Raw genomic sequence first — 14,933 nt, 5'->3', positions numbered from 1 at the left:
CCTTCTCTCTGTGTCTCTGACCCCATCCAGTTTCACCCTATCAAAGCAATTGCCTCCTCCCTAATTCCTTCCATAATCATCATCTTCAACCACTCACTCTCCAATGGCTTCTTCCCCTTGCTTTCAAACATGATCATGTCTCCCTTATCCTAAAAAAAACCCTCCCTTTACCCCACAGCTCCTTCCAGATATTGTCCCGTCTCCCTTCCACCACTCCTCTCCCAAGTCCTTGAGTGAGATGTCTCTACATTCCACTTCTTCTCCTCCAACTCTCACCTCAAACAGCTTCAATTTAGTTTCTGCCCCCTTCACTGCATGGATACCGCACTCAGTCCTTAAAATGTGAGCCTTCATTTGCCTTTGACACTGAGGAACACACTGTTCTCCTGGAAGCATTATTCCACCCTGGCTTCACTGACACTGGTTCTACTCCTGTCTCTCTCACCACTCCTTCTCAGTCCCTGACACAGGCTCCTCCTCTGATTCACACCCTCAAACTCTAGGGATTTCTCAAAGATCAGTACTGTTCTCCTTTGGAGAACTCATTTGCTCCCATGGCTTCAACTACAATCTCTATGTGAATGATTCACATAGAAGCACAAGAAGCAGCATGTCATAGTGGATACAGCTCGGGCCTGGGAGTCAGAAGGTCATGGTTTCTAATCTTGGCCCCGCCACTTGTCTGCTGTGTGACCGTGGGCAAGTCACTTCACTTCTCTGTGACTCTGTTATCTCATCTGTAAAATGGGGATTGACACTATGAGCCCCACATGGGGCAGGGACCGTGTCCAACTTGATTTGCTCGTATCTACCCCAGTGCTTAGTTCAGTGCTTGGCACAAAGTAAGCACTTAACAAATATCATTATTATTATTATTATGATTCCTTAATCTACCTCTCCAGCTCTTGACCTATGTTCTTCTCTGCTGCCACACATTTCTTCTTGCCTTCAGGACATCTCTCCTTGAATGCCCCACTGACACCTCAAATATAACACATCTGAAACAGAACTCTTCATTTTCCCCCCATCACAAACCCTGTCCTGCCCATGACTTTTCTATAACTATGGACACCACCACTTTCCATCTCACAAGGCAACAAACTTCATATTATCTTTGACTCAACTCACTCAATCAAGCCACACATTCAATCTGTCATTAAATACAATTAATTCTACAGTCACAACATCTCTAGAAACCAACCTTTCCTCTCTCTCCAAGCAGTTACCACATTGATTAATTAAATTCAAAGCATTTATCAAAAATCATAAATTCAAAGCATTTATCATATCCGGCCATGACTACTGTATTAGACTCCTCTCTGACCTCCCCACCTCCAGTTTCTCCCTTTCTCATCCAAACTTTACTCTGCAACCCTGGTCATTATTCTGAAAAACTGACTATTCCATATCTCCAGATACCTCAAGAAACCTCCAAAGGTTGTCCATCCAACTTTCACATTGAAGAGAAGGTTCTTAATTTTGGCTTTCAGAGACTCAATCAGCTCTCCACCTCCTACCTTGCCTTGCTGGTGTCCTACTAAAACCTTTATTTCTTGGTTTCCTTTTTGATCTCCCATCCTCCTATCTCTCCCCACTTCACTCTGCTGTCTGGATTATCTTTCTACAGAAACGCTCTGGGCCTGTCACCCTACTCCTCAAAAATCTCCAGTGGTTTCCTATCAACTTTTGCATGAAGAAAAACTCCTCACTACTGGCTTCAAAGCTCTCCATCCCCTTGCCCCCTCCTACCTCATCTCCCTTCTCTCCTTCTACAACCCAGCCCGCACACTCCAGTCCTCTGTCACTAACCTCACTGGGCCTCGTTCTCGCCTGTCCCACCTTTGACTCCTTGCCCACGTCCTATCTCTGACCTGGAATGTCCTCCCTCCTCACATCTGCCAAACTAGCTCTCTTCCCTTCTTCGAAGACCTATTGAAAGCTCACCTCCTCCAGGAGGCCTTTCCAGATGGAGCTCCCCTTTTCCTCTGCTCCTCCTCCCCTCCCCAGTGTCCCTACTCCCTCCCTCTGCTCTATCCCATTTCCCTCCCCACAGAACTTGTGTATATTTGTACATATTTATTACTCTACTGTATTAATGATGCATATATATAATTCTATTTATCTATTTTGATGGTATTTAAGGCTGTCTGTTTTGTTTTGTTATCTGTCTCCCCCTTCTAGACTCTGAGCCCATTGTTGGGTAGGGATTGTCTCTGTTGCTGAATTGTACTTTCCAAGCACTTAGTACAATTCTCTGTACGCAGTAGGCGCTGAATAAATACGATTGAATAGAATAAAATAAAACCCAATTTGTATGCTCCACTTCTCTAATACCAACCTACCAGCTCTCGCTCCACTAACTCACAGCCCTGGATCACTTCCTCTGTCCGCCTCCTACGCTCCTATGCTCGAGCAGCTGAGCGCTGCTGGCAAAAGTCCAAGCACCAAGCCGACCTCACACACTTCAAATTTATCCTTTCCTGCCTTAACTCTGCCCTCTCCTCCGCCAGGCAAAGCTTCTTCTCCTCCCTCATCGACACCCATGCCCGTCATCCCCGCCTATTGTTCCGGACCTTTAACTCTCTCCTTAGGCCCCCTGTTCCTCCCCCTCCCCCATCTCTCACCCCCAATGATCTGGCCACCTATTTCCTCACGAAAATCAACACGATCAGGTCTGAGCTCCCCAAAGTCACCCCTCCGCCTCTCCCCTCCCCCCCACCAACCCTCTCCCCTAGTTTTCCATCCTTCCCTGCAGTATCCTCAGAAGAGATCTCCTCCCTCCTCGCAAGTGCCACCCCCTCCACCTGCGCCTCGGACCCCATTCCCTCTCACCTTATTAAAACCATCGCCCCTGCCCTCCTCCCTTCCTTAACTTCTATTTTTAACCACTCAATCTCCAACGGCTCCTTCCCCTCTGCCTTCAAACATGCCCATGTCTCCCCCATCCTAAAAAAAACCCGCTCTCGACCCCACTTCCCCCTCCAGTTATCGCCCTATCTCCCTACTACCCTTCCTTTCCAAAATCCTAGAACGAGTCGTCTACAATCACTGCTTAGAATTCCTTAACTCCCATTCTCTCCTGGACCCCCTCCGATCTGGCTTCCGTCCCCTCCACTCTACCGAGACTGCTCTCTCTAAGGTCACCCGTGACCTCCTTCTTGCCAAATCCAATGGCTCCTACTTGATTCTGATCCTCCTTGACCTCTCTGCTGCCTTTGACACTGTCGACCATCCCCTCCTCCTCCATACCTTATCTCACCTCGGCTTCACGGACTCCATCCTCTCCCGGTTCTCCTCTTATCTCTCTGGCCAGTCATTCTCGGTCTCCTTCGCGGGTGCCTCCTCCTATCCTTTAACTGTTGGAGTTCCCCAAGGGTCAGTTCTTGGCCCTCTTCTCCATTTACACTCACTCCCTCGATGAACTCATTCGCTCTCACGGCTTTGACTACCATCTCTACGCAGATGACACGCAGATCTACATCTCCGCCCCTGTCCTCTCCCCCTCCCTTCAAGCTCGCATCTCCTCCCGCCTCCGGGAGGTCTCCACCTGGATGTCGGCCTGCCACCTAAAACTCAACATGAGCGAGACTGAGATCCTCATCTTCCCTCCCAAACCCGGTCTTCTCCCAGACTTCCCTATCACCGTGGATGGCACGACCGTCCTTCCTGTCTCTCGGGCCCGCGATCTCGGTGTCATCCTTGACTCGTCTCTCTCGTTCACCCCACACATCCTATCCGTTACCGAGACCTGCCGGTTTCACCTCTACAATATCGCCAAGATCCGCCCTTTCCTCTCCACCCAAATGGCTACCTTACTGCTACGGGCTCTCGTTATATCCCGGCTAGACTACTGTGCCAGCCTGCTCTCTGATCTCCCTTCCTCCTCTCTCGCCCCGCTCCAGTCTATTCTTCACTCTGCTGCATGGCTCATCTTCTTGCAGAAACAATCTGGGCCTGTCACTCCCCTTCTTAAACACCTCCAGGGGCTGCCTATTAACCTCCGCTCCAAACAAAAACTCCTCACTCTAGGCTTCGAGGCTCTCCATCACCTTGCCCCTTCCTACCTCTCCTCCCTTCTCTCTTTCTACCGCCCACCCTGCACGCTCCACTCCTCTGCTGTCCACCTCTTCACCGTCCCTCGGTCTCGCCTATCCCGCCGTCGACCCCCGGGCCACGTCCTCCCGCGGTCCCGGAACGCCCTCCCTCCTCACCTCCGCCAAACTGATTCTCTTCCCCTCTTCAAAACCCTACTTAAAACTCACCTCCTCCAAGAGGCCTTCCCAGACTGAGCTCCCCTTCTCCCTCTACTCCCTCTACCACCCCCCCTTCACCTCTCCGCAGCTTTACCCTCTTTTCCCCCCATCTCCCTCTGCTCCTCCCCCTCTCCCTTCCCATTCCCTCAGCACTGTACTCGTCTGCTCAACTGTATATATTTTCATTACCCTATTTATTTTGTTAATGAAATGTACATCGCCTTGATTCTATTTAGTTGCCATTGTTCTTACGAGATGTTCTTCCCCTCGACTCTATTTATTGCCATTGTTCTCGTCTGCCCATCTCCCCCGATTAGACCGTAAGCCCGTCAAAGGGCACGGACTGTCTCTACATTCCAAGCGCTTAGTACAGTGCTCTGCACATAGTAAGCACTCAATAAATACTATTGAATGAACACTCTCTGTACCCCAATCTTGTCTATTCCACATCGTCTCTTGGTTGGAAACTCTATCCCCTTTCCTATCTGACAGTCCACACTCTCTCCACCTTCAAAACCCTCCTAAAATCACAACTGAAAGAGGCCTTCCTTGCCTAAGACCTCATTCTCCCCTATATCCACTCTCCCCTTTAAGTCAATGATGCACTTGACTGAATACCTTAACTTCCTTTATACTCTCTCCAGCCCCACAGCACTTGTCTATATCCTTATTCTTTACTATTTCCTCTTTCTGTCATTTATTTTAATGTCTGCCCTCCCAATTTTTTGTTCAAGTTCCCTGTAGACAGGGAACATGTCTACGAAGCATGTGGCTCAGTGGAAAGAGCACGGGCTTTGGAGTCAGAGGTCATGGGTTCGAATCCCAGCTCTGCCACTTATCAGCTGTGTGACTTTGGGCAAGTCACTTAACTTCTCGGTGCCTCAGTTACCTCATCTGTAAAATGGGGATGAAGACTGTGAGCCCCACGTGGGACAACCTGATTCCCCTGTGTCTACCCCAGCGCTTAGAACAGTGCTTGGCACATAGTAAGCGCTTAACAAATACCAACATTATTATTATTATTACGAACCCCATTATATTGAAATTTCCCAAGCACTTAGTATAGTGGTCTACACACAAGAAATAAATTAATTAATTCATTCATTCATATTTATTGAGCACTTACTGTGTGCAGAGCACTGTACTGGAAAGTACAATTCAGCAACAGGACAATCTCTACCCAAAAAAGGGCTCACAGTCGAGAAGAGGGAGACAGACAACAGAACAAAACAAAGCAAGTAGACAGGCATCAATACCATCAAAATAGATCAATAAAATCATAGATATATAGACAACACTAATAGAATGAATAGAGTAATAAATATTTACAAAAACACACAGGTGCTGTGAGGAGGGGAATGGGGTAGAGCAGAGGGAGGGAGTAGGGGCGATGGGAAGGGGAGAAGGAGCAGAGGGAAAAGAGGGCTCAGTCTGGGAAGGCTTCTTGGAGGAGGTGAGCTCTCAGTAGGGCTTTGAAGAGGGGAAGAGAGTTAGTTTGGCAGAGGTGAGGAGGGAGGGCATTCCAGGTCAGAGGTAGGATGTGGGCTAGGGGTCAATGGCGGGACAGGCAAGAACAAGGGACCGTGAGGAGGTGAGTGGCAGAGGAGCAGAGTGTGCGGGGTGGGCTTTAGAAGGAGAGATGGAGGGTGAGGTAGGGGGAGACAAGGTGATGGAGAGCTTTGAAGCCAAGAGTGAGGAGTTTTTGCTTCATGCAAAGGCTGATAGACAAGCACTGGAGAGTTTTGAAGGGGGGGGGGGTGACATGCCCAGAGTGTTACTGTAGAAAGATAATCCGGGCAGTGGGGGGAAGTTTAGACTGAAGTGGGGAGGGACAGGAGGATGGGAGATCAGAAAGGAGGCTGATGGAGTAATTCAGTCGGGATATGATGAGAGATTGTACCAACAAGGTAATAGTTTGAATGGAGAGGAAAGGACGGACCAGTCTTCTCTCTCTTCTTTTTTATTTTTACACAGAGAGCCTCTCTGGGAGCATGGACCATGTCTAATTCCCATCTGTGTATTATTTCCTAGAATTTATTCATACAAGTGCTCTGCACACAGTGGACACTTAATAAATCATATTACTACTATGAGAAACAATGTGGTTTGGTAGATAGGGAAAGGGCCTGGGAGTGATAAGGACCTGGGCTCTTATTCTGGCTCCTCCACTTGTCTGCTGTGTGACCTTGGGCACGTCACTTCACTTTTCTGTGTCTTCCTTTGTTCCCTCGTCTATAAAATGGAGATTAAAACTGTAAGCCTCGTGTGAAAAAGGGACTGCATTCCAGACCGATTATCTTGTATCTATGCTAGCGCTTAGAACAGTGCTTGGCACGTGGTAAGCACTTCACAAACACCACAATTATTATCCTTACTATTTCTACTACATCATCTAGAAAGTGGGAGACAACATTAGAGCCCTCATTGTCTCTTCAAACGAAGCATGAGAATGGGATGTGGAGGAGAGAAGAGTGATGAAGAACAAAAGTATAATCCAGTCCTATTTTTGAAATGCAGTTCCCCAGATTCCCTGAGCGTGACAAACCAGGGAAGTTATGTCAAGTTCCAAAATTCACTAAGCCCTAAAATGTGCCCAAGTTAAGACCTGAGGGTCTGTACATAAAATCTGCCTCCAGTTTGGCAGACATATGCTCATGCCCTGCTTTAGTAAATTATCTTCCCCTTTTATCAGATTTGGACTATTAAAACTCACGAGACATATAAGCAATTGATACTAATGTAATTGACTTTCAATCATGGCGTGTGTGGTCAGCAGACTCTATTTTGGGTTTTCAGTCCGGGTCCCGGATCTGGTGTGGTGTGCTACAGTGATATATTCCTGCTGGATTCATGGACTGAACCTGCAAGAGCACAGCTAACGGCCACATGCCACGGGAATAACTCACAAGGCTCCTAAGAGTCATCAAAATTCAATTAGTCTCGGGTACTCTACTTAGTGGCTCCACATTCAACCTAGATTAGGTTACTCATTTCCTATTAGCAAAAGCAATTCAAAAATAACCATTTAGATTCAAAGCTGCCAAAGTCTTCCTACCCACTTTGTGCTTGCAGTTTTAGCACATACATAATCTCAAATGTCAGCTGAACAAGTACTTCTCCCAGCTGTCTTGTCTTTGCTGTCGAGTCATCTCTGACCCATAGCAACGCCATGGACACATCTCTCCCAGAATGCCCCAACTCCATCAGGAATCATTCTGATAGTGGAACCATAGAGTTTTCTTAGTGAAAAATATGGAAACGGTTTACCACTGCCTCCTTCCGTGCAGTAAACTTGAATATCCACCCTTGACTCTCTCCCATGTCGCTGCTGCCCAGCACACTAGATGACCATTATTCCCAAGACATCCTTTCAGATTGACTGCTTTTCTTATCATTCTAAAGGCCAGAGCTCCTTATTCTTTTGCTGACCTCATTCAGTTGGTCATGTTATATATTTAGTAACTCCCTGTGCCCTTAGATCTCCCCGTACACTGTCCTTACTTTAACTACGCTGTTTCTGTCCATCACAAACTATATTTGCTGCTATGCAGCAGCAAGCTCTAAATCTCTTTTGCTCTCCAACTCTATATTATTGCAATGTGGGTCTCATTGAAAGACCTTTGTTATAGTGTTTCTGCATTAATGATGTGTATATATCAATAATTCTATTTATTTTGATGCTATTGATGCCTGTCTACTTGTTTTGTTTTGTTGTCTGTCTCCCCTGCTTCTAGACTGTGAACCTGTTGTTGGGTAGGGATTGTCTCTATCCGTTGCCAAATTGTACTTTCCAAGAGCTTAACACTGTGGTCTGCACACAGTAAGTGCTCAATAAATAATAATAATAATAATAATGGTGGTATTTGTTAAGCACTTAATATGTGCAGAGCACTGTTCTAAGCACTGGGGGAGATACAGGGTAATCAGGTTGTCCCATGTGGGGCTCACAGTCTTAATCCTTATTTTACAGAAGAGGTCACTGAGGCACAGAGAAGTTAAATGACTTGCCCACAGCCACACAGCTAAGTGGTGGAGCCGGGATTCGAACCCATGATCTCTGACTCCCCAGCCCAGGTTCTTTCCATTGAACCATGCTGCTTATCTAAAGATGCTTCTCTAAAATAAATATGATTGAATGAATGAATAATTTCTCCATTGATGCCTCTGTAGTTTCATATTAAATCAGAAAGAGAGTTGGTTGAAGAGCCAGAATTAGATTGTTTACAAGGGGTTGCTATTATGATTTTTTTAAAAAAAACTGGCTCATCATGGTTAAGCATGACTAAGGAAGTCTGAGATATCCAGTTAAAAAACTCTAGTCTAAACTCAATTCCGGGCTGCATACTTCCAGTAACTTTTTATTTCTATTTCTTCTCTTTCAGACTTGTATATGTATGCGGTCCTTGTGTGCTGCATTGGAATTCTTAGTGTACTCCTGTTCACACTCATTATCTTCTGCCAATCTTTAGTTAACAAGAGGAGATCGAGAGGTAATGGAAACATAAACATTGCTTTAACTCTGAATGAAAACCTTGCATGTGCATGGAAAACTTTTCAATGAAGAGAATTTCAACAAAAAAATTTCAAACTAGATCTCTGTCTGAGCTGCATAATTGCAGTCTATATTGAGCACTTACTCTAGGCAGAGCACTGTACAGAGGCACATAGAACACAAAAGCAGAATTAGTAGGAATGATCCTGCTCTTAAGAAGCTTACAATCTAGTTGATATTCAAGGTGGGGTGGGGAAGAACCAGAAAACATGTTGGGAGTCAAAAGACTTATGTTCTAATGCTGGATGGGCACCGGGTCTGCTGTGAAACCTTGGGCAAATTACTTAAACTCTCCAGGCCTTAGTTCTCTTATCTGTAAAATAGGAGGGGAGGATAAAATGTTCCAGGGATAGTGTGCGGAGAAAATCACCTATGGTCTACTGGTTTCCATGTTGCTGCTACTGCTGGAGCCAGATGCCTGAGAAAGAGAAAAGTGAGCATATGCTAGATGGTTGTGGCGTATTTTAAGACCTGGGTACATTCAATGTTTCTAAAGAGTGCTCTTGGGTGTGCCCGGAACCTATTAAAATGATTCCAAAGGAACCATTCCTTTAGAACTCAGGCGAGGGAATATGCTTTTAATTTCAGCATTTCCAGAATCTCAGCTCCTGAAAGATGGAGGGTAAAATACGTATCTATCCCCTCTTGGAGGAGCTGTGCCTTCCATAACACTTTGAAGTGGGAGAGAGTCATTGTATGTCAGATATTAAGGGGGCGGGGGCCTTATTCAGGGAAGAGGAAAAAATATACAGTTGGAAGACTGATCACAGCTAGAGATTTAATATAATAAAGCCACATATCTCTTCTGATGCATCTCATTGGGGAAAAAAAGAAAATTAAAAATTGCCAGCTGCTTAAGTTTCAATTTAAATTCATATTTTATTTACATTAATTTCAAGTTTATGCATATTATATGAATGTTTTTGTTTTTTGTTTACATTACTCAAAATCACTCTGGCTACATCTACACTTCTCACTACTGGAGAAGCAGCTAGCAGTATTTCTTTGGTCCCTTACATTACATTCTTGTGTGCGTGTTTGTGTGTGTGTGTTTGTGTACTATATGTACTCTTTCAAGCAAAACTTAGCCAACACATTGTTGATAATACATAAAAAAGAAGATAATTCAGCTGTCTTTCTCCAAACTGTATTGACCCTTATGAGCACCAACAGGGATTCCTAGCTTTGCCTTGGGCTGGATCTCATTATCCTCCACATATTCATTTTTGGAGTCCGGTATAATGGATTGCAATTTGACAAAATTCAGATTAGGATATAAAGGGAGTCATACAAGAAGTCAAAAAGTGCCATTTTATTATAGATTTTTTTTTTTTGTAACTTGCCCTTTCATCCATTCATTCAGTCATTCATTCAATCATATTCATTGAGTGCTTACTGTGTGCAAAACACTGTACTAATTCGTTTGGGACAGTACCACAGACACATTCTCTGCTCACAATCAGCTCACAGTCTAGAGGGGGAGACAGACTTTAATACACATAAATATATAAAGAAATTACAGATATACACAGATAAATACGTATGTGCTGTAGGGATGAGAGGGAGGAAGAATGAAGACAGAAAATCAGGGTGATGCAGAAGGGAGTGGGACAAGAGGAGAGGAGGGCTTAGCCAGGGAAGACTTCTTGGAGGAGATGGGCCTTCATTAAAGCTTTGAAGTGGGGGAGAGCAATTATCTGTTATGAGGAGGGAGTGTGTTCCAGAGAGATAGGATATGGGTGAGAGGTTGGTGGCAAGATAGACAAGAGTGAGGTACAGTGAGAAGGCTAGCATTAGAGGAATGAATTGTGCAGGCTGGATTTTAATAAGAGAGTAGCAAGGTGAGGCAGGAGGGGGCAACGCGATTGAGTGCCTTAAAACCAATGGTGAGGAGATTTTGTTTGATGCAGAGCTGGATGGGTGACCACGAGAGTTTCTTGAGGAATGGGAAAGCATAGAATGAATGAGAGCAGCAGAATGGATTATGGACTGGAGTGGAAACAGACAGGAGGCAGGGCAAGGAGGCTGACACAATAATTCAGGTGGAATAAGTGCTTGCATTAAGGTGGTAACAGTTTGGATGCAGAGGAAGGGGAGAATTTTGGCGATGTTGCGAAAGTACAACTGACAGGATTTAGCGATGACTTAATAATAATAATGTTGGTATTTGTTAAGCACTTACCATGTGCAGAACACTGTTCTAAATGCTGGGGGAGATCCAGAGTAATCAGGTTGTTCCATGTGGGGCTCACAGTCTTCATCTCCATTTTACAGATGAGGTAACTGAGGCACAGAGGAGTGAAGTGACTTACCCACAGTCACACAGCTGACGAGTGGCAGAGCAGGGATTCAAACCCATGACCTCTGACTCCCAAGCCCAGACTCTTTCCACTTAGCCACGCTGCTTCTTGAATATATGGGTGGAACGAGAGAGAGGAGTCAAGGATGATGCCAAGGTTATGGACTTGTGAGACAGGAAAGATGGCGGTGCCGTCAACAGTGACGGGAAAGTGAACGGGAGAACAAGGTTTGGCTGGGATGATAAGAAGTTCAGTTTTAGCCATATTAAGCTTGAGGTGACGGGAGGACATCCAAGTAGAGATGTCTTGAAGGCAGGAGGAAATGTGAGACTGCAGAGAGGGAGAGAGATTAGAGCTGGAGATGTAGATTTGGGTTTCATCAGCTTAGAAGTGATAGTTGAAACCCTAGGAGAGAATGAATTTTCCAAGGGAGTGGGTATAGATGAAGAATAGAAGGGGACCCAGAACTGAACCTTGAGGGACCCCCACAGTTAGGAGGGTGGAAGGCAGAGGATGAGCCCATGAAAGAGACTGAGAATGAGCATCCAGAGAGATAGGAAGAGAACCAGGAGAGGACATTGTCAATGAAGCCCAGGAGTATAATGTTTCCAGGAGAAGGGGGTGGTCAGTGTCAAAAGCAGTTGAGAGGTCGAGGAAGATTAGGGTGGAGTAGAGGCCGTTGGATTTGGCACGGAGGAGATCTTTGGTAACCTTTGAGAAAGTGATTTATGTGGAGTGAAAAGGATGGAAGCCAGATTGGAGGGGGTCAAGGAGAGAATTGGAGGAGAGGAACTTCAGACGGTGAGTATAGACAGCTTGCTCAAGAATTTTAGAGAGGAATGGTAGGAGGCAGATGGAACTGGAGGGAGCTGTGGAATCGAGGGAAGGTTTTTTTTTTAGTAGAGTAGAGAAATGGGCATATTTAAAAGCAATGGGAAAGAAGCCACGGGAGACTAAACAGTAGAACATCGCAGTTAGGGAGGGAAGAAGGGAGGGGTCAAGTGTTTCGATGAGGTGCAAAGGACTGTTTCCTAAGTAACTGATTTTGTATGGTAGATTAATTAATAATAATGTTGGTATTTGTTAAGCGCCTTTACAATATCGCCAAGATCCGCCCTTTCCTCTCCACCCAAACGGCTACCTCACTGCTACGGGCTCTCGTTATATCCCGGCTAGACTACTGTGTCGGCCTTCTCGCTGATCTCCCTTCCTCCTCTCTCGCCCCGCTCCAGTCTATTCTTCACTCCGCTGCCCGGCTCATCTTCCCGCAGAAACACTCTGGGCCTGTCACTCCCCTTCTTAAACACCTCCAGTGGTTGCCTATCAACCTCCGCTCCAAACAAAAACTCCTCACTCTAGGCTTCGAGGCTGTCCATCCCCTTTTCCCTTCCTACCTCTCCTCCCTTCTCTCTTTCCACTGCCCACCCCGCACGCTCCGCTCCTCTGCCGCCCACCTCCTCACCGTCCCTCGGTCTTGCCTATCCCGCCGTCGACCCCTGGGCCACGTCCTCCCGCGGTCCCGGAACGCCCTCCCTCCTCACCTCCGCCAAACTCATTCTCTTCCCCTCTTCAAATCCCTACTTAAAACTCACCTCCTCCAAGAGGCCTTCCCAGACTGAGCTCCCCCCTTTTTCCCTCTGCTCCCTCTACCCCCCTTCACCTCTGCAGCTAAAGCCTCTTCTCCCCCCTTTCCCTCTGCTCCTATCCCTCTCCCGTCCCACCCCCCTCAGCACTGTACTCATCCGCTCGACTGTAGATATCTTCATCACCCTATTTATTTTGTTTATTTTGTTTAATGAGATGTACCTCACCCTGATTCTATTTAGTTGGCATTGTTTTTATGAAATGTTCTTCCCCTTGATTCTATTTATTGCCATTGTTCTTATCTGTCTGTCTCCCCTGATTAGACTGTAAGCCCGTCAAAGGGCAGGGACTGTCGCTATCTGTTGCCGACTTGTACATTCCAAGCGCTTAGTACAGTGCTCTGCATATAGTAAGCGCTCAATAAATACTATTGAATGAATGAATGAACTATGTGCAGAGCACAGTTCTAAGCGCTGGGGTAGATACAGGGTGGTCAGGCAATCAGGTTGTCCCACATGTGGCTCACAGTTAATCCCCATTTTACAGATGAGGTAACTGAGGCACAGAGAAGTTAAGTGACTTGCCCACAGTTCCATCCATATATTTGTCAAGTAAAAATCAGTTTTGTTTTTTGGTTCTGTTTTGTTTTTTCCAAATCACTCAGGCTAACATACTCAGTGTTTTGCTTCTGGTACCAGGAATATCGAGATTTCCTCATGAACAATTAGTGAGTTTCGAAAATGCAGATCACCCTAAAAAACACCAAGACCAGTAGCCAGAAGACTAATTACCCTGTGATTAATCTTGGCAGCTTCTCCCTAGACTAAGTTAGATTAAAAGAAAAAGAAAAGCTTGGTTCTTTCGTGGTAATATTCTTTAGACCTGCTGGGCTATTGCCAGAACATTTCTCTGTGAAAACATTTTTTCAGTATCTAAACTTCTTTCCCTGGTAGTAGTAATAGTCATGGTATTTATTGCATGTCCACTGAGTGCAGTCCACTCTACTAAGCTTTTGGGAGAGTACAACAGAAGCATAAGATATGTTCCCTGCATTGCAGCCCTCAAAGAGTTCGCCAACTAGCCACGGAGCCAGACATTAAAAATATTTACAAACAATGAACTCAGAAAAAACCAAAAATTCAAATGAATATGCTTAAACACAAAGAATATGTTCAAGGGCTGAGGATGGCTATAAATAAAAAACCCCCACAAATTATAGATTGATTTGATTCTTAACCCTGCTTACAGGATAGTATTTAAGATTTCAAGTCTTTAAAATAGGTTACTTTTCATATTTTATCTAACCCATATTTTCATATTTTATCTTTATAATAATAATGGTATTTGTTAAGCATTTACTACGTGCAAAGCACTGTTCTAAGCTCTGATAATAATAATAATGGTATTTGTTAAGTGCTATGTGCCGAGCACTGCTCTAAGCAATGAGGTAGATACAAGGTAATCAGGTTGTCCCATGTGGGGTTCACAGTCAATCCCCATTTTATAGATGAGGTAACTGAGGCACAGAGAAGTGAAGTGGCTTGTCCAAAGTCACACAGCTGACAAGTAGCAGAGCCAGGATTAGAACCCACTACCTCTGAGTCCCAAGCCCATGCTCTTTCCACTAAGCCACACTGCTTTATCTAACCAGAGAGTTGTATCAATCCTACAGGTTAAAAAAACAAAAACAAAAAAACCCTGAAAACTCTATAAACATTTTAGCCAAAGCACAGTGAATTTCAACGGCCCAGTCTTGGAAATTGTCCTAAGGCAAAATTACATTCTTAAATGTACCTAACGTGGGGTTGGACTCTCCCAGGATCCAAATGGGCTTTAGGCAAAATGTCACCCGAAGTAGGGGTTTCTACAGCAAACTGGGATATTAGTTCTCCCCATCCTTCTCTCCCATTTCCCTCTGGCAAACCTTGGTTATCTCCAAAGCCATTTTGAGTAGCATGTGTGGGATTCCTTGTACAAAGTTCTAATCTTGGGGATTCCACTCTCTTGTTCTGTGATTTACAATAATCTCGCAGTAGCCTCCCTTTTCAAACCAGGAAAGAGATATCCACCTCTCATGTAGGTAGCACTCAGCAGCTTGGATTGAAACCATACAAAGGAAGAGTATGGACTCTCAGGACCATTTAATCAATTAATCAGTGTATTTACTGAATACTTACTCGGGGGGGGGGGGGGGTGGAGAGAGAGAGGGGAGAGAGAGAGAGAAGAGGAGAGAGAAAGAGGAGG

At 45.3% G+C, this 14,933-nt stretch overlaps 1 protein-coding gene across 1 annotated transcript in view; it reads left to right on the top strand.

Annotated features, from left to right (window-relative positions):
* The window catches only part of VSTM4 (V-set and transmembrane domain containing 4), a 115,886-nt gene that overhangs the window by 48,923 nt on the left and 52,030 nt on the right, over window positions 1-14,933 (top strand). Inside the window, exon 4 of the mRNA XM_029059200.2 lies at window positions 8,636-8,743. Coding sequence (XP_028915033.1) covers window positions 8,636-8,743 — 108 coding nt within the window. The remainder of the gene's footprint in view (window positions 1-8,635; window positions 8,744-14,933) is intronic.

Source organism: Ornithorhynchus anatinus, chromosome 3 (assembly GCF_004115215.2).
Source record: "Ornithorhynchus anatinus isolate Pmale09 chromosome 3, mOrnAna1.pri.v4, whole genome shotgun sequence".
Lineage (NCBI taxonomy): Eukaryota > Metazoa > Chordata > Mammalia > Monotremata > Ornithorhynchidae > Ornithorhynchus > Ornithorhynchus anatinus.
Note: the sequence above shows the minus strand (reverse complement) of the source record. Positions and strands in the feature narration are given on the sequence as shown.